Source organism: Theropithecus gelada, chromosome X (genome assembly GCF_003255815.1).
Source record: "Theropithecus gelada isolate Dixy chromosome X, Tgel_1.0, whole genome shotgun sequence".
NCBI classification, from domain to species: domain Eukaryota; kingdom Metazoa; phylum Chordata; class Mammalia; order Primates; family Cercopithecidae; genus Theropithecus; species Theropithecus gelada.
The window spans coordinates 76812185-76832593 of NC_037689.1; the positions used below are offsets into that span (position 1 = coordinate 76812185).

General features: G+C 37.2%; 1 protein-coding gene across 4 annotated transcripts in view; it reads left to right on the top strand.

Moving 5' to 3' along the window:
• The window catches only part of ATRX (ATRX, chromatin remodeler), a 282193-nt gene extending 262119 nt beyond the window's left edge, over nt 1-20074 (top strand). Inside the window, exons 30-34 of one of the 4 annotated variants that reach the window (XM_025372040.1) lie at nt 1759-1908; nt 2760-2885; nt 3629-3724; nt 4213-4341; nt 16964-20074. In XM_025372040.1, the coding sequence (XP_025227825.1) occupies nt 1759-1908; nt 2760-2885; nt 3629-3724; nt 4213-4341; nt 16964-17242 (780 nt within the window). In that variant the 3' untranslated portion in view covers nt 17243-20074. The remainder of the gene's footprint in view (nt 1-1758; nt 1909-2759; nt 2886-3628; nt 3725-4212; nt 4342-16963) is intronic. The other 3 variants (XM_025372038.1, XM_025372039.1, XM_025372041.1) reach the window with 3 other exon arrangements.
• Nucleotides 20075-20409: the final 335 nt, after the last annotated feature.

The window sequence follows — 20409 nt, forward strand, 5'->3', positions numbered from 1 at the left end:
TCTACCCGTAGACTTTATTGGGTCCTCTCATTTGTATGGTCTTTTATTGTTTTTTGTTTTCAACAAAGGAAATAGCACACACATACATCTCAAAATGGATTATACCTGTTGTAATCTCAGTATTTTGGGAGATCAAGGTGGGAGGATCACTTGAGGCCAGGAATTTGAAACCAGCCTGGGAAACATACTGAGATGCTATGTCTACAGAATTTTTAAAATTAGCCAGGTACAGTGGTGTGCACCTGTAGTCCTAGCTACTCGGGAGGCTGAGGCAGGAGAATCACTTGAGCCCAGGAGTTCAAGGCAGCAGTGAACTGTGATCAAACCACTGCACTCCAGCTTGGGTGACAACATGGGACCCTATCTAAAAAAAATAAAATAAAATAAAATAAAATAAACAAGAATTGTAAAGTCTCTATTATGGTTATATCTATTAAGAAAATCAGTTTTGTTAAGAAAGGAAATAATTGTTGAAAAATGTTTATTGGGGTAGCAAGATAAAAAGTTGTTTACAAGATATTAAATATCAGAATATTTGGAATTAGTGTATTTGCTATTGTATAGAAAAAAAAAACTTAGGGCCTCATGATTTGAATTTTTCATCTTGAGTTATTTAATACACATTTGAGTTCTTACCACTTTTTGGACCCTATACTCAATGTGTGTAAAGGCATAATTATTTTCAAATGTGGGCTTTGTCTATGCAAAAATTTATGAGTGCATTAAGCATCACTAGATGCAGATTAAATTTGAATTCAGTGTGCTATATATGTACCTCCACTACCTTCATTTGATCAGTAATTATGTCCCTTCACTAAATTCACACTCAATTTAGAAAGTGTGTTCTAGGAAAACTTGTTAAAAGCTATGGAAAATCCTTCTGTAAAATGAATTAATTTGCCTTTTATAGATCCAGGTTTTCTTATGTGATTTCTTAATGAACAACTTGTGAATATTTTAAATTTATTAAAAGTAACGTATCTGTAATTCACGTTAAACCCCCACCCCATCTATCTCTGTGTCTCACTCTCTCAGTCATAATTACACAGAGCAGGAGTTTAGTGTTCTTACTGAGTATATAAATGATCCCAATTTTTTATAATCTTAAAAGATTGGCTTAAGATACCATGATTTCTTTAAAATATATATACTATGATAATAAATCAAAAAATGTATCAATTTAAATTTGACCCATGGGTCTTTACAGTGTAATTTAACATTTGACCTTCCTGCAGTTGAAGTATAAGGGCTATATGTTTCAGTTAAACTGTCCTATAACTGTTTAGATTAATTTAGATTAGATTTTTGTTAACTTAGTGGTTGGCAGCTAAAATGATTGTGAAAATAAAGTTGTTTATTATGTATAAATAGGAGTAGCCTTGATTTCTAGCACAGGCATCCAATATCATCACTAATTTAAGCAGACTTATGTTAGCATTTATCAACTCAGAATTAAGCACAAAATAAAATGCATGTGAAAAAAAATGTTAAGTTGGTGGAAGGACCTTGAAATCTGAAAACTAGTAATTAAAAAAAAATTGAATGCCTAAAACATACTGTATAAACATGAAAGTCTTACATAAGAGACTGGTGTTACATGTTTTGTTGCTATTTTTTAGGTAATCTGTCATATATATCAGAAATATATATGTAGCAATCAGGTTTTAGTTTCTAGTACAGTTGACCATAGAACTATGGAGGTATTATACTATCCAGAGGGGAAAAATAATTGTCTCTTATTTCAACCCCTCTAAACAGGATACCATACTTGCAGAACTCCTTCAGATACATAAGGAACACATTGTAGGATATCATGAACATGATTCTCTTTTGGACCACAAAGAAGAAGAAGAGTTGACTGAAGAAGAAAGAAAAGCAGCTTGGGCTGAGTATGAAGCAGAGAAGAAGGTAGTTGATGCAAAATGCGTTTTCGTTTTTGTTATGTTAGTGATTTGAAAGAGCAATGAAGAAGAAAAGGGTCACATTTGAAACAGGTAATAATAATATAGTGGGTTTTAGGAACACAGTCCCCAGTTACAAGAATCCCTTTATGGGCTGGTTTCAGCTACCTTTGGTGGTAGAGTAGGAGGAGGAGACAGAAGAAAACAGTTTACACTTAAAGAGTAGTAACCCCATTTGTGGTTAGTATTTGTTGAATTGAGAGATGAGTGGGAATGCATATATTTAGCACCACGAACCTCCCATCAGTACCCTCTCTGTAGTAACAAACATATAGGAGCTTAGTGTTTGGAGGTTGTAGTAAATGTAGCTTTGCATGTATACCATGAAATCTAAATTTTGGCTGAATATCAGAACACAAAAATATTTCATTATTAGAAATTAATGCCGTTTGCTCCAGCAGCAGCTTTATTTAAGATCCTTCTATGTCTGTTTTAAACATCAACCCACTTGAGCAAAAGTGTGCCTGAGCATGAGAAACCTTATCCTATTTTCAAACTCCTAACTTATTGTACCAAACCTCTTTAACATTAATGTGATGTTCAGAGTCTCATCAGAATTCTTTTGAGTTGCCCCCATTCTGTGGGAATTATCATTAAAAAAAGTACACCTTTAGGGGTTAAAACTTTCCATGTAATAAGATCTTGGTTTCGGGTGAAAAGGGTGTTTTGTTTGTGTGTGGAAGAGTGTTAATAATTTCCTGGATCTGAGAATGTGGATTCTTTTCTAAACCAGTAGGTGATGTAGAATTTCAAGTTTTAAATCACAATGTGAAAAGTGCGTAATTTTTTTGTTTTTAGGGACTGACCATGCGTTTCAACATACCAACTGGGACCAATTTACCCCCTGTCAGTTTCAACTCTCAAACTCCTTATATTCCTTTCAATTTGGGAGCCCTGTCAGCAATGAGTAATCAACAGCTGGAGGTGAGTTGTGAAGTACAAAAGTAGTTTAACATGAATTAAAGGCAGTTTCAAGTGCCTTGTTGTTGAGGGTTCATTCTCCAAAAGATTACCCCTGAATAGACCAATAAATTTTTATTTTATTTGTTGACTGTTTTGAACCAACATAATGTTGTAAAATGTGGTTTGTTCAGAGCACAAAGTAATCAGTCGGTGAATTAATGTAGTTTGAATTATTTTAATTAAGAAACAATAGGGCTGCTGACTGGCTTGGGAAGTAGCACCTTCTTCAGTTATAAAATATTTATAATAAATTGCTATCTTACTGTTTGAAAGTAAGATAAATATACTCATTAATTTCTATTCAAGTGCATTATAGATGTACAATTAAATATATAATGCCCAATATTATGAAATAAATGATTTAAAGCTAGAATCAATTGTAAATTAAATAGGAAAGATTGGATTTTTATTATACCAATAATGACTTAATTGAATCTGAAACACATTATAAAATGTGCTTATGGATTCATCTAAATTATTAAATTATTGGTGTGATAAAACTCAAACTTTTAATCTTCCTAACAAGACTCTTTGAGCATTGGTATGTTTTATTCCACTTTATTGATACTGAATTTTTCTGTTCTCTTCAATTATTTAAAGAGTTTTAAAACCAACTGCTATAAATTGGCAAATGGAAGGATTCCTATACTTTAACACTATGCTGTCTTTCTGCCTTATATAACTTATTTCTTGCATTCTTCTAGGACCTCATTAATCAAGGAAGAGAAAAAGTTGTAGAAGCAACAAACAGTGTGACAGCAGTGAGGATTCAACCTCTTGAAGATATAATTTCAGCTGTAGTAAGCTAATTGGCAATTGTCTTATTCCAACCTCAAATTTGTGCCCTCTACCCCCTACTGCCATTTTTAAAAATTTTTAATTGTTTCCATCTTATAAATTGATTTGCAATAGTAAAATACTGGTAAAATGGATGGATAATAGTGCCAAACGGTAACCCAGCAATTTTACATAGATGTTGGCACAAAAGAGAAATGGATAAAATGTAAGAATTGAGAAATCAAACATGGAAATGTATGCATTGTTTACATAAACATTTTAATTACCAGTTGCACAAATTAAATCTAAATTATTGTTTCATTCCAAAGATAGCCAGCCCAGGTATAGCAGTGAACAACTTAATACCCTGTTTTGCATCATGCTTTTCTTTAGAAAAGAATAAAGGAAAGCGGGGGGGGACCTTGGAAAATCCCAAATATCTTAAAATACTTTAATTATTTTTTCTTCAATTGTACAGTAATAAGGAGTAAATAGAAAATTTTTCTTTTAGTGGAAGGAGAACATGAATCTCTCAGAGGCCCAAGTACAGGCGTTAGCATTAAGTAGACAAGCCAGCCAGGAGCTTGATGTTAAACGAAGAGAAGCAATCTACAATGATGTATTGACAAAACAACAGATGGTAAGAATTCTGACTTCTGACTATTTCTAGGTTATGTTTAATTTTCTTGAATTTATAATAATAAGTTTGTATGACATCTACATCAGTAATTATTCCTACTATGGAGGGATGGATAGTCATTGATAATTCTGGAAGAAATGTAAAAAACCCAGGAATGTCAAGTAAAAGTAATATATTTTGTTACAAAAATGCAACAGCTACCTAAATGGGAATCCTTGAAGTTTACATAGGATCTAGTCCATATAATTTTATTTCTCATATATTCTGAACATCTACATAGGAATTTTTGCCAGAGTTTTACCACATTTGCCATTTGTATTTTATTTAACTTTTAATTTTTGTGAGTATATAATAGGTATATATATTTTTGGGGCACATAAGGTACATTGATACAGGTATACAGTGCATAATAATCACATCAGGGTAAAGGATATCTATCACCTCAAGCATTTATCCTTTCTTTGTGTTATAAACAATCCAGTTATACTCTTCTAGTTATTTTTAAATGTGCAATAAATTATTTTTGACTGTAGTCACCCTGTTGTGGTATCAAATACTAGATCTTATTCATTCTAACTATACTTTTGTACCTATTAACTAACCATCCCCCATTACCCCAGTCCCTGCTACCCTTCGCAGCCATTCTATTTTCTATCCCCATTCAATTGTTTTAGTTTTTAGCTTCCAGAAATAAGTGAGAACATGTGAACTTTGTCTTTCTATGCCTGGCTTATTTCACTTAACATAATGATCTCCAGTTCCATGCATGTTATTGCAAATGGCAGTATCTCGTTCTTTTTTATGGCTGAATAGTACTCCATTGTGTATATGTACCATGTATTCTTTGTTCATTCATCTGTTGGTTGATACTTAGGTTGCTTCCAAGTCTTAATATTGTAAACAGTGCTACAATAAACATGAGAGTGCAGATACCTCTTCAATATACTGATTTCCTTTCTTTTGGGTATAGACCTAGCAGTGGGATTGGTGAATCATATAGTACCTCTATTTTTAGTTTTCTGAGGAACCTCCAAACTGTTCTCCATAGTGCTTGTATTAATATACGTTGCTAACAACAGTGTACGCAAATTCCCGTTTCTCCACATCCTCACCAATATTAATTATTGCCTGTCTTTTGGATAAAGGCCATTTTAACTGGGGTAAGATGATATTTCATTGTCTTTTTTGTTTGTTTGGTTGGTTGGTTTTCTAGAGACAGGGTCTCACTATATTTCCCAGGCTGGTCTCAAACTCTTGGTCTTAAGCAATCCTCCGACCTCAGCCTCCCAAAGTGTTTGGATTACAGGTGTGAGTGACCATGCCCAGCCTCTCATTGTAGTGTTGATTTGCATTATCTAATGATTGATGATGTTGAGTACCTTTTCTTGTGCCTGTTTGCCATTCATATGTCTTCTTTTGAGAAATGTTTGCCCATTTTTAAATCTGATTATTAGATTTCTTTTTCTATGCAGTTGTTTGAGCTCCTTATATATTCTGGTTATTAATCCCTTGTCAATTGGAAGGCTTGCAAATATTTTCTCGCACTCTGTGGGTTGTCTCTTCGCATTGTTGATTGTTTCCTTTGCTATGCAGAAGCTTTTTAACTTAATGGTATCCTGTTTGTCCATTTTTTCTTTGGTTGCCTGTACTTGTGAGATATTACTCAAGAAATCCTTGCCAGTTCAATGTCCTGGACAGTTTGCCCAATGTTTTTCTGTAGTGGATTCATAGTTTGAGGTCTCAGATTTAAGTCTTTAATTCATTTTGATTTGAATGTTGTATATGGCAAGAGATAGGGGTCTTTTTTCATTGTTCTGTGTATGGATATCCAGCTTCCACAGCACCATTTATGAATGAGACTGTCCTATCTCCAATGCATGTTCATGGCACCTGTGCCACAAATGAGTTCACTGGTGTGTGGATTTGTTTCTGGGTTCTGTCTTCTGTTCTCTTGGTCTGTGTGTCTGTTTGTATGCCAGTACCATGCTGTTTTGGTTACTGTAGCTCTATAGCATAGTTTGAAGTCAGGTAATATGATTCCCCCAGTTTTGTTCTTTTTGCTCACTACAGCTTTGCCTATTCTGGGTCTTTTGTGGTTCCATGAAAATTTCAGGATTTTTTTTTTTTATTTCTGTGAAGAATGTCATTGGTATATTGAGAGGGATTGCATTGTATCTATAGATTGCTTTGGGTATATGGACATTTTAACAATGTTAATTTATCCAATTCATGAACATGGAATATCTTCTCATTTTTTTGTACCCTCTTCCATTTCTTTCATCAGCATTGTGTAGTTTTCTTTGTAGACATCTTTCACTTTCGTTAAGTTTATTCCTAGATATTTAATTTTGACTGTGGCTACTGTAAATGGGATTATTTTCTCAATTTCTTTTACAGATTATTCACTGCTGGCATTTAGAAATGCTGCTGATTTTGTATGCTACCACTTTACTAAGTTTGTTTATCAGTTCTAAAATATTTTTGGTGTAGTCTTTAGGTTTTTCCAAATACCAGATCATATCATTTGCAAACAGGATAATTTGACTTCTTCTTTTCCAACTGGAATGCCCTTTATTTCTTTCTCTTGTCTGATTGCTCTAGCTATGACTTCCAGAACTATGTTGAATAACAGTGGTAAAAGCTGGCGTCCTTGTTGTGTTCCAATTTTTAGAGGAAACTCTTTCACTTTTTTCCCCATTGAGTATGATACTGGCTGTGAATCTGTCAATATATGGGTTTTATTGTGTTGAGGTATGTTCCTTCTATAACCGGTTTTTTGAGGATTTATATCATGAAGGCATGTTGAATATTATCAAATGTTTTTTCAGCATCAGTTGAAATTATCATATGGTTTTTGTCCTTCATTCTGTTATTTGATGTATCACATTGATTGATTTGCATATGTTAAGTCATCCTTGAAGCCCTTGGATAAATCCCACTTGGTCATGTTCAACACCTTTTTAATGTGTTATTGAATTGTGTTTACTAGTATTTTGTTGCGGATTTTTGCATGAATGTTTATCTCAGATATTGCCCTGTAGTTTTCTTTTTTTGATGTGTCTGTCTGATTTTGGTATCAGGGTGTTACTGGCCTTATAGAATGTGTTTGAAGTATTCCCTCCTCCTCTCCTTGTCACAGTAGTTTGAGGAAGATTGGTATTAGTTCTTCTTTAAACGTTTGGTAAAATTCAGCAGTGAAGATATTGGTTTCCAGGCTTTTCTTTGCTGCAAGACTTTTTATTACAGCTCTAATCTCGCTACTTGTTACTGGTCTGTTTCAGATTTTGGATTTCTTAGTGTTTCAATCTTGGTAGATTGTATGTGTCTTGGAATTTATCCATTTCTTCTAGGTTTTCCAATTGTTTGCATGTAGTTTGTCATAGGACCCTCTAATGCTCCTTTGAATTTCTTTGGTATCAGTTTTAATATCTACTTTTTGATCTCTGATTTTATTTATTTGAATCTTCTTTTTTTTTGAGACGGAGTCTCGCTCTGTCGTCCAAGCTGGAGTGCAGTGGCCCGATCTCGGCTCACTGCAAGCTCCACCTCCTGGGTTCACACCATTCTCCTGCCTCGGCCTCCCGAGAGCTGGGACTACAGGCACCCGCCACCACGCCCGGCTAATTTTTTGTATTTTTAGTAGAGACGGGTTTCACCATGTTAGCCAGGATGGTCTCGATCTCCTGACCTCGTGATCCGCCCGCCTCAGCCTCCCAAAGTGCTGGCATTACAGGCATGAGCCACTGCGCCCAGCCCCTTCTTTTTCTTAGTCTGGCTAATGGTTTGTCCATTTTGTTTATCTTCTCAAAAAAACCAACTTTGTATTTATTTCTGCACTGATCTTTATTATTTATTTTACTAATCTGGGGTTTTGTTTTCTTTTGTTTTCCTAGTTCTTTTTAAGATGCGTTGGTAGGTGTTTAATTGAAGTTTTTTTTCTTTTCTGATGTACGCACTTAGAGCTGTAAACTTTTCTCTTAGTAATGCCTTTGCTGTATCCCATAGGTTTTTGTATGTTGTGTTTCCTTTATCATTTGTTTTAAGAAAATTTTCAATTTTCCTCTTAATGTCTTATTTGACCCACTGGTCATTCAGGAGCATATTGTTCAATTTTCATGTGTTTATATAGTTTCAAAAATTCCTCTTGTTGTTGTTTTCTAGTTTTATTCCATGTGGTCAGAGAAGAAACTTGATATGATTTCATTTGTTTGAATGTTTTAAGACTTGTTTTGTGGCCTAATATGTGGTCTTTCCTTGAGAATGATTTATGTGCCAAGGAAAAGAATGTATATTCTGTGACCACTGAATGAAAAATCCTGTAAATATCTATTTGGTCTATAGTGCAGAATAAGTCCATTGGTTTTTTTGTTGATTTTCTGTCTGGATGATCTGTCCAATGTGTAAAGTTGAGGTGTCGACGTCTTCAGCTATTATTATTTTGGGGTCTGTCTCTCTATTCAGCTCTAATAATATTTGCTTTTTTATATCTGGTGCTCCAGTGTTGGGTGCACATATATTTACAAATGACCATCTTTGTCTCTGTTTATATTTTTTGTCTTGAAATCTATTTTGTCTGATGTAAGTATTGCTAGTCCTGCTCTTTTTTGGTTTCCATTTTCATGAAATATCTTTTTTCATCCCTTTATTTTCACTTTATATGTGTCTTTATAGGTACAATGTATTTCTTATAGGAAACAGATGGTTGGGTCTTTTTTAAAAATCCATTCAGGTACTATATGTCTTTTGATTGTAGAGTTTAGTCCATTTATATTCACTGTTATTCTTTTTTTAAACTTTCATTTTAAGTTCATGGATACATGTACAGGTTTGTTATATAGGTAAATCTGTGTCATAGGTTTGTTGTGCAGATTATTTTGTCACCCAGGTATTAATCCTAGCACCCATAAGTTATTTTTCCTGATCATCTCCCTCCTCTCAGCCTCCAACCTCTGGTCAGCACCAGTGTCTGTTATTGCCCTCTATGTGTTCATGTGTTCTCATCATTTAGCTCCCACTTATTAGTGAAAACATATGGTATTTGGTTTCCTGTTCCTGCATTAGTTTGCTAAGGATAATGGCCTCCAGCTCCATCCATGTTCCTGCAGAGGACATGATCTTGTACTTATTATTAGGTTTATAAAGTATATTAATAGGGGCCGGGCGCGGTGGCTCAAGCCTGTAATCCCAGCACTTTGGGAGGCCGAGACGGGCGGATCACGAGGTCAGGAGATCGAGACCATCCTGGCTAACACAGTGAAACCCCGTCTCTACTAAAAAATACAAAAAACTAGCCGGGCGAGGTGGTGGGCGCCTGTAGTCCCAGCTACTCGGGAGGCTGAGGCAGGAGAATGGCGTAAACCCGGGAGGCGGAGCTTGCAGTGAGCTGAGATCCGGCCACTGCACTCCAGCCTGGGCGACAGAGTAAGACTCCGTCTCAAAAAAAAAAAAAAAAAAAAAAAAGTATATTAATAAAATTAAATGAATAGATTGACAGCAGTCTTGAAGATGTGTGCTGAGGTCTGGGCTCTAACCGAGAGTGAGAAAGTAGATTTTTGATCTCTGAGATTTCTAATAGTTGAGTCAGCTGCTGTTGGAATAAGAAAAGCTCTAGTTGTCTATAACATGTTGAATTTGTCAGACTCTTTGTGATGAGCTGCATTCAATAAACCAAATGCAGAGGCAGTAGTAGCAGGCTATGGCTCTGCTAGCTGAGGTTTGGAAATCACAGGATGCAACATCTCAATTTTTGCTGTGGAACTTGATAATAGGGCATTCCATAATGAATGCCTTATAAGGGGACATGAGTACGAGTAGGCAGAGGGCACATGTATCTAGAGCTTCAGTCACTGTAGGTATCAGGAAGAAAGGCACATTTAGAATACACCTTTACACACATGGATTTTTTGTTTTACCCCTCCTGAACTTTTTCTTTATTTTTATTTTTTATTTCCACATTTTCTTTATCCAGTCTACCATTGATAGGCATTTAGCTTTATTCCATGTTTTTGCTTTTGTGGATAGTGCTACAATGAACATAACATATACAGTGTCATTATAATAGAACAATGTATATTCCTTTGAGTTTATACCCAGTAATAGGATTGCAGGGTTGAATGGTAGTTCTGCTTTTAGCTCTTTGAGGAACTGCCACACTGCTTTCCACAATGGATGAACTAATTAACACTCCCACCAACAGTGTATAAGCATTCCTTTTTCTCTACAACTCACCAGCATCTTTTGACTTTTTAATAATAGCCATTCTGACTGGTGTAAGGTATCTCATTGTGGTTTTGATTTGCATTTCTCTAATGATCAGTGATGTTGAGCTTTTTTTCATATGATTGTTGGCCATGTGCGTGTTTTCTTTTGCAAAGTGTCTGTTCATGTCCTTTGCCCACTTTTTAATGTGGTTGTTATTTTCCTGTATATTTCTTTAAGTTCCTTATAGATAATGGTTATTGGTTGTTAGATGGATAGTTTGCAAAACTTTTCTGCAAATCTGTAGGTTGTCTCTCTACTCTGTCAATGGTTTCCTTTGCTGTGCAGAAGCTCTTTAGTTTAGTTGGATCTCATTTGTCCATTTTTGCTTTTGTTGCAATTGTTTTTGGCATCTTCATCATGAAATCTTTGCCTGTTCCTATATCCAGAATTATATTGCTTAGGTTGTCTTCCAGGGTTTTTATAGTTTTGGGGTTTACATTTAAGTCTTTAATGCATCTTGAGTTGATAATTTGTATATGGCATAAGGAAGGGGTCCAGTTTATGGCTAGCCAATTACCCCAGCACTGTTTATTGAATAGGGAGTCCTTTCCCCATTACTTGTTTTTGTCAGCTTTGTCAAAGATCAGATGGTTGTAGGTGTGTGGCCTTATTTCTGAGCTCCCTATTCAGTTCCATTGGTCTGTGTGTGTTTTTTGTACCAGTACCACACTGTTTTGGTTACTGTAGCTCTGTAGTATAGTTTGAAGTTGTATAGCATAATGCCTCCAGCTTTGTTCATTTTGCTTAGGATTGCCTTGGCTATTCAGCCTTTTTTGTTGTTGTTGTTCCGTATGAATTTTAAAATAATTTTGTCTAGTTTATGAAGAATATCATTAGTAGTTTGATAGGAATAGCATTGAATGTATAAATTGCTTTGGGCAATATGACCATTTCAACAATATTGATTCTTCCTATCCGTGAGCATGGAATGTTTTTCCATTTGTTTTGTCATCTCTAATTTCTTTGGAGTCTTGTACTCCAAAAGACTGTAGAGACCTTTTACCTCCCTGGTTAGCTGTATTCCTAGGTATTTTATTCTTTTTGTGGTGGTTGTAAATGGGATTGCATGCCTGATTTGCCTCTTTACTTGACTTTTGTTGGTGTGTAGGAATGCTACTGATTTTTGTACATTGATTTTGTACCCTGCGATATTGCTGAAGTTGTTTATCAGCTTACGAAGCTTTTGGGGCCAAGACTAGAGTTTTCTAGATACAGAATGATGTCATTTGCATACTGTGGTAGTTTGACTTTCTCTCTTCCTATTTGGATGACCTTTATTTCTTTCTGTCACCTGATTTCTCTGCCCAGGACTTCTAATACTATGTTGAATAGGAGTGGTGATAGAGGGCATCCTTGTCTTGTGCCAGTTTTCAAGAGGAATATTTGCAGCTTTTGCCCATTCAGTATAATGTTGGCTGTGGGTCTCCTGCCGGAATTCCAGAGGCCCGAGGCAAGAGCCAGTTGCTTCTTGCCAGTTCAACTCACTCATTCCCCTGGAGTTCTTGTGGGCCAGGAACCAGTCCTGGTGTGCGGTAGCCCCATTCAGGATTCCCAGCTTCCTCCTCCTTCAGCCAAGCTTCTGTGTCTTCCCTCCATCCACTCTCATTGCCTTGTCTCTGAAGATCTGTTAGGAGTGTGCCAGTCATCGTTGTCTTTCGGTGGCAGCTTTTCCACCTTGCTGCATCTAGTCATCCATCTTGCCCAACCCCATTATTCTTTTTTTTTTTTTTTGGAAACAGAGTCTCACTCTGTCACCCAGGCTGGAGTACAGTGGTGCAATCTGGGCTCACTGCAAGCTCCGCCTCCCAGGTTCACACCATTCTCCTCCCTCAGCCTCCCGAGTAGCTGGGACTACAGGCACCCACCACTACGCCGGGCTAATTTTTTGTATTTTTAGTAGAGATGGGGTTTCACCATGTTAACCAGGATGGTCTCAATCTCCTGACCTGTGATCCTCCCGCTCGGCGTCCCAAAGTGCTGGGATTACAGGCGTGAGCCACTGCGCCCAGCCTCCAACCCCATTATTCTTGATAAGTTAGGACTTACTCCTGCCATTTTGTTATTTGTTTTCTGGTTGTTTTGTGATCCCTCTCTTCCTTCTTTTCTTCCTTCCTGTCTTCCTTTTAGTTAAGGCAATTTTCTGTGGTTGTATGTTTTAATTTCTTTTTATTATTATTATTTTGAGATGGAGTTTCACTGTGTCACCCAGGCTGGAGTGCAGTGGCGTGATCTCAGCTTACTGCAATCTCTGCCTTCTGGGGTTTGAGCAATTCTCCTGCCTTAGCCTCCTAAGTAGCTGGAATTATAAGCACCCGCCACCACGCGCAGCTAATTTTTGCATCTTTACTAGAGACAGGGTTTCACCATGTTGACCAGGCTGGTCTTGAACTCCTGACCTCAGGTAATCCGCCCACCTTGGCCTCCCAAAGTGCTGGGATCACAGGCCTGAGCCACCGCGCCTGGTATGATTTCTTGCTGATAGTTTTTTGTTTATCTGTTGTATGTTTGTTTATTTGAAGTTACCATGAGGCTTGCAAATAATATAATACATCATTTTAAGCTGATGATAACACTGATTGCATAAACAAGCAAATAAAGTACAAACAAAGAGAAAACTAATGTTCTTTTGCCAGTGAGTTTTATACCTTCATGTAATTTTTCATTGTTCATTAACATCCTTTTTTTCAGACTGAGAAACTCCCTTTAGTATTTCTTGTAGGACAGGTTTGGTATTGAAATTCCTCAGTTTCTGTTTGTGTGGGAAGGTCTTTATTTCTCCTTCACTTTTGAAGGATATTTTCACCAGATATATTCTTCTAGGTTAAAAGTTGTTTGTTTGTTTGTTTGTTCCTTTACCCCTTTAAATATCTCATGTCACTCTCTCCTGGACTGTAAGTTTTCTACTGAAAAGTCTACTGCCAGATGTATTGGAGCTCCTTTGTATGTTGTTTCCTTTCTCTTGCTGCATTTAGGATCCTTTCTTTATCCTTGACCATTGAGCGTTTGATTATTAAATGGTGGGAGGTAGTCTTCATTGGGTTAAATGTGCTTGGTGTTGCATAACCTTCTTTTTCTTGAATATTGATAGTTTTCTCTAGGTTTGGAAAATTCTCTGTTGTTATCCTTTTGAATAAACTTTATACCCTAACTGTCTCTCTGCCTCCTCTTTAAGGCCAATAACTCTTAGATTTACCCATTTGAGGCTATTTTCTAGATCTTGTAGATGTGCTTCATTGTTTTTTGTTCATTTTTCTTTAGTCTCTTCTGATGGTACATTTTCAAATAACCTGTCTTCAAGCTCACTAATTCTTTCTTCTCCTTGATCAGTTCTGCTATTAAGAGACTCTTAATACATTCTTTAGTATGTCAATTGCATTTTTTGACTCCAGGATTTCTGCTTGATTCTTTTAAATTATTTCAATATCTTTATGAAATTTATCTGATGGGATTATCAGTTTCTTCTCCATATTATCTTGAGTTTCATGAATTTCCTCAAGACACCTATTTTGAATTCTCTGTCACATATATTCACATGTATCTGTCTCTCCAGGATTGGTCCCTTAGGACTTATTTGGTTCGTTTGGTGATGTCGTGTTTCCTGGATAGTCTTGATGGTTGTGGACATTGATTCGTGTCTGGGCATTGAAGAGTTAGGTATTTATTATAATCTTTGTAATCTAGCCTTGTTTGTACCCATCCTTCCTGGGAAGGCTTTCTAGGTATTCAAAGGGAGATAGATATTGTGATCTAAGTTCTTGGTCACTCCATCTGTATCTGCATTGGAAGGCATCCCAAACTGGGTAATACTATGACTGTTGTAGTCTTGTAGACTCATAGAGCTACCGCCTTGGTGGTCTTCGATAAGATCTGGAAGAACTGTCTGGATTACCAGGCAGAGATTCTTGTTCTCTTCCCTTACTTTCTCCCAAACAGAATCTCTCTCTGTCTGTGCTAAGCTGTCTGGAAAGCTGGTGGAGAGGTGACACAACCACCCCTCTGGTTCCCTTCACGGGGACCACACTGGGTCAGACCTGAAGCCTGCATAGCAGTGGGTCTCACCCAAGATCCACAGTAACTACTGCCTGGCCTCCGCCTTTGTTTGCTCAAGGCTCTAAGGCTCCGCATTCAGCAGGTGGCAAAGCTCTTGTGTTCTTCCCTTCTGGGCTGCAAATTTCCCCCAGCCCTAGGCCTGTCCCAAGATGCTATCCAAGATCCAGGGCCTGGAGTCAGAATGTTTAGGAATCTGCCTGGAGCTCTATTCTACTTCAGCTGAGCTGGCACCCAAGCCATAAGACAAAATCCTTTCTACCCTTCCCTCCCCTTTCCACAAGCAAAGGAGTCTGTCCCTGTGATCACTAGCATCCCAGGCCCACAGCAGGTATTACCTGGCTATTGCTGATGTTCACTCAGGGTCCAAGGGCTCTTCAGTCAGCTTGTGGTAAATGCTACCAGGACTATGTCTCTCTCTTCTGGGCAGTGGGCTCCCCTCCAGCCCAGGGAAGGTCCAGAAATGCTATCCAAAAGCCAAGGCCTGGAATTAGGGTCCCCGAGGGTCTGCTTGGTACCCTAGCCCACTGTGGCTGAGCTGGTACCTAAGCTGTATGTCAAAGTCCTCTTTACTATTTCCTCTTCTTTTCTCAAGCAGAAGCCTCTTCCCATAGTGTCCACAGCTGGGAATGTGCTATGTCCCACCTGAAGATAGCATGTCTCTGAGTCTCACTGAAGACCCACTGCAAGTACTGTCTGGGTACCACTGCTGATTATTCAGGGCCCAAAAGGGCTCTTTAGACAACAGATGTTGAATCCTGCCAGGACTGAGTCATTTCCTTCAAGAGAACGAGTTTCCTCTGGCCCAGGGTATGTCTGGAAATGTCATCCAGGAGCTAGGGCCTGAAACAGGGGCCTCAGGACTCTGCCTGGTGCCCTATCCTACTGTGGCTGAGGTGATATTCAAGCTGCAAGACAAAGTCTTCTTTACTCTTCCCTCTCCTCTCCTCAAGCAAAAGCAAAGAGTCTGTCCTGGAGCTGTGAGCTGTGCTGCCCGGGGTTTGCGAAGGTGTGGCAGAAGCAATCTTCTGGCCACCCTGGCTGTTGTCTCACTAGGTCATGTGCCCCCCAAGTCCACTGGCTTTCAGCCCAGCACAGGACTTGGAGTCTTGGTGGCCTAGATTGCCTTTCAGGTTTATTTAGGCCCCCAGAACTCTTTAGTCCACAGTGGCAAAGCTTGTCGGAACTCAGGTTCCGCCTGCTGGGATAGGTGATTTCCCTCTGGCTGTGGCTGGTGTAAATGCTCCCTCTGTGGGTGCCGGCTGAGTTCTGCCTGATGTTTCTTTTCACTGTGACAGGGCAGCACTGAGTTCCAATGCAGTCCCACAATCACTGTACTCTGTCCTGCAAGCACACAGATTCTCTCTCCCTGCCACGTGTCTGCTGCCAGGGGATGAGTGAGGGTTGGCATTGGCAGTTAAAGACTGTCTTTCCTAACCTCTTTAGTGCCTCTTTCAGTGATATGAAGTTAAAATCTGGTACAGTGATTGCTTACCTGATTTTTGGTTCTCATGAAGGTGATTTTTTTGCAGATAGTTTTTGAATTTGGAGTTCCTTCAGAGAGGACGATTAGTGGAGGCTTCTATTCGGCCATCTTGCTCTGCCTCCAGTCACATTTGGCATTGTTAAACAACCTCGAAACAGTAGTATACTTATCAGTGTGTTTAATTTGAGAATAAAAAGTAGAGCTAACTAAGCTACATAATTCTTTAAAAGGGTACCGTATTCCAGGATCCTTGATCATGTTTCCCAACACAGTTGTTTGCCAGCCTTCTGCCTTATACCTGGAAATTTCAACTGTTGACACCAGGGAATCTATTTCTGTGGCATATGTTTTACTTAGAAGGTACTGCAGGGTTATGTGGTTTTACATTATATTAGGAAACTTGAGACATTCCAGGTCAGAATTATTCCTACTGCAAGTGCCTTTCCCTTTGGTGTTTGTCACTAAAATGTTTGTCTGTCATCATGTGAAATATTCAAAAGAATGACAAAGAAAGGAGTCTTAACAAAAAGTGTTGTAACTAATACTTGAGACTACTCACAGTACAGAACACATTACTACGGCAACTAACCTAAATGCTGCTTGCAATATAATAGTCAAGACATTAAGAGAATTTAGCCCTAAATGGTCTTACTAACTGGTTTCTACAGTAATGGTCCTGTGAATGCCATCAAATTAGTAATGGTGATAACAATAATGTGTTTTCCTTTTGGTATGGTACCCCCTTAACAAATTGATTTTAAGTCAAAACTTGATACCTCTTTTGAGACAGGTCATGCACTTGTAACGACTCCCATTTTTTCTCTATAGTTAATCAGCTGTGTTCAGCGAATACTTATGAACAGAAGACTCCAGCAGCAGTACAATCAGCAGCAACAGCAACAAATGACTTATCAACAAGCAACACTGGGTCACCTCATGATGCCAAAGCCTCCAAATTTGATCATGAATCCTTCTAACTACCAGCAGATTGATATGAGAGGAATGTATCAGCCAGTGGCTGGTGGTATGCAGCCACCACCATTACAGCGTGCACCACCCCCAATGAGAAGCAAAAATCCAGGACCTTCCCAAGGGAAATCAATGTGATTTTGCACTAAAAGCTTAATGGATTGTTAAAATCATAGAAAGATCTTTTATTTTTTTAGGAATCAATGACTTAACAGAACTCAACTGTATAAATAGTTTGGTCCCCTTAAATGCCAATCTTCCATATTAGTTTTACTTTTTTTAAAAAAATAGGGCATACCATTTCTTCCTGACATTTGTCAGTGATGTTGCCTAGAATCTTCTTACACACACTGAGTACAGAAGATATTTCAAATTGTTTTCAGTGAAAACAAATCCTTCTTCCATAATAGTAACAGCTCCACAGATTTCCTCTCTAAATTTTTATGCCTGCTTTTAGCAACCATAAAATTGTCATAAAGTTAATAAATTTAGGAAAGAATAAAGATTTATATATTCATTCTTTACATAGAAAAACACACAGCTGAGTTCTTAGAGTTGATTCCTCAAGTTATGAAATACTTTTGTACTTAATCCATTTCTTGATTAAAGTGATTGAAATGGTTTTAATGTTCTTTTGACTGAAGTCTGAAACTGGGCTCCTGCTTTTTATTGTCTCTGTGACTGAAAGTTAGAAACTGAGGGTTATCTTTGACACAGAATTGTGTGCAATATTCTTAAATACTACTGCTCTAAAAGTTGGAGGAGTCTTACAGTTATCTTAGCATTGTATAAACAGCCTTAAGTATAGCCTAAGAAGAGAATTCCTTTTTCTTCTTTAGTCCTTCTGCCATTTTTTATTTTCAGTTATATGTGCTGAAATAATTACTGGTAAAATTTCAGGGTTGTGGATTATCTTCCACACATGAATTTTCTCTCTCCTGGCACGAATATAAAGCACATCTCTTAACTGCATGGTGCCAGTGCTAGTGCTTCATCCTGTTGCTGGCAGTGGGATGTGGACTTAGAAAATCAAGTTCTAGCATTTTAGGAGGTTAACACTGAAGTTGTGGTTGTTAGGTTCACACCCTGTTTTATAAACAACATCAAAATGGCAGAACCATTGCTGACTTTAAGTTCACATGAGGAATGTGCTTTAACAATTCCCAGTACTATCAGTATTGCGAAATAATTCCTCTGAAAGATAAGAATCACTGGCTTCTATGCGCTTCTTTTCTCTCATCATGTTCTTTTACCCCAGTTTCCTTACATTTTTAAAAATTGTGTCAGAGTTGTTTTTTCTTTAGATCATGAGGCAATTATTAAATCAAAATTAATTCATCCAATACCCCTTTACTAGAAGTTTTACTAGAAAATGTATTACATTTTATTTTTTCTTAATCCAGTTCTGTAAAAATGACCTATAATTTTATTCATGTACAATTTTGATTACTTGAATTCTTAAAGAAAACATTGTTTTTGACTATGGGAGTCAACTCAACATGGCAAAACCATTTTGAGATGATGATATAACAGGTAGTGAAACAGCTTAAGAATTCCAGAAAAAAAAAAAAAAAAGAAAACTGGGTGTAGGCTTTGCTTTAGGTATCACTGGATTAGAATGAGTTTAACATTAGCTAAAACTGCTTTGAGTTGTTTGGATGATTAAGAGATTGCCATTTTTATCTTGGAAGAACTAGTGGTAAAACATCCAAGAGCACTAGGATTGTGATACAGAATTTGTGAGGTTTGGTGGATCCACGCCCCTCCCCCCCACCTTCCCATGATGAAATATCACTAATAAATTCTGTATATTTAGATATTATGCTAGCCATGTAATCAGATTTATTTAATTGGGTGGGGCAGGTGTGTATTTACTTTAGAAATAATGAAAAAGACAAGATTTATGAGAAATATTTGAAGGCAGTACACTCTGGCCAACTGTTATCAGTTGGTATTTCTACAAGTTCAGAATATTTTAAACCTGATTTACTAGACCTGGGAATTTTCAACACGGTCTAATTATTTACTCAAAGACATAGATGTGAAAATTTTAGGCAACCTTCTAAACCTTTTTCACCATGGATGAAACTATAACTTAAAGAATAATACTTAGAAGGATTAATTGGAAATCAGAGTTTGACATAAAACTTGGACCACTTTGTATACACTCTTCTCACTTGACATTTTAGCTACATAATATGTACTTTGAGTATAACATCAAGCTTTAACAAATATTTAAAGACAAAAAAATCACGTCAATAAAATACTAAAAGGCTCATTTTTATATTTGTTTTAGATGTTTTAAATAGTTGCAATGGATTAAAAATGATGATTTAAAATGTTGCTTGTAATACAGTTTTGCCTGCTAAATTCTCCACATTTTGTAACCTGTTTTATTTCTTTGGGTGTAAAGCGTTTTTGCTTAGTATTGTGATACTGTATATGTTTTGTCCCAGTTGTATAGTAATGTTTCAGTCCATCATCCAGCTTTGGCTGCTGAAATCATACAGCTGTGAAGACTTGCCTTTGTTTCTGTTAGACTGCTTTTCAGTTCTGTATTGAGTATCTTAAGTACTGTAGAAAAGATGTCACTTCTTCCTTTAAGGCTGTTTTGTAATATATATAAGGACTGGAATTGTGTTTTTAAAGAAAAGCATTCAAGTATGACAATATACTATCTGTGTTTTCACCATTCAAAGTGCTGTTTAGTAGTTGAAACTTAAACTATTTAATGTCATTTAATAAAGTGACCAAAATGTGTTGTGCTCTTTATTGTATTTTCACAGCTTTGAAAATATGTGCACATGTTTCATAGAAAATGTATAGCTTTTGTTATCCTATATAATGGTGGTTCTTTTGCACATTTAGTTATTTAATATTGAGAGGTCACAAAGTTTGGTTATTGAATCTGTTATACTAAATTCTGTAAAGGGAGATCTCTAATCTCAAAGAGAATTTACATACCAGGAAGCCCATGTGTGTGTGTGTTAGTTTTGGATGTCTTTGTGTAATCCAGCCCCATTTCCTGTTTCCCAACAACTGTAACACTCATTTTAAGTCAAGCAGGGCTACCAACCCACACTTGATAGAAAAGCTGCTTACCATTCAGAAGCTAAGCAGGTAGATGGAAACCTTATTATCTGGCCTCCAAAGAAGCTGAATATTTTATAGCCTTCCCTTAGCTGTGTTCATTTTCCCTCCATTATCATAAAATCAGATCCATATTTATGTGCCCCAAACAAAATTTAAGAGCAGTTACATATCTGTCCCGGTAGCCCTTGTTTCTTTTGAGGGTAACATGTTGT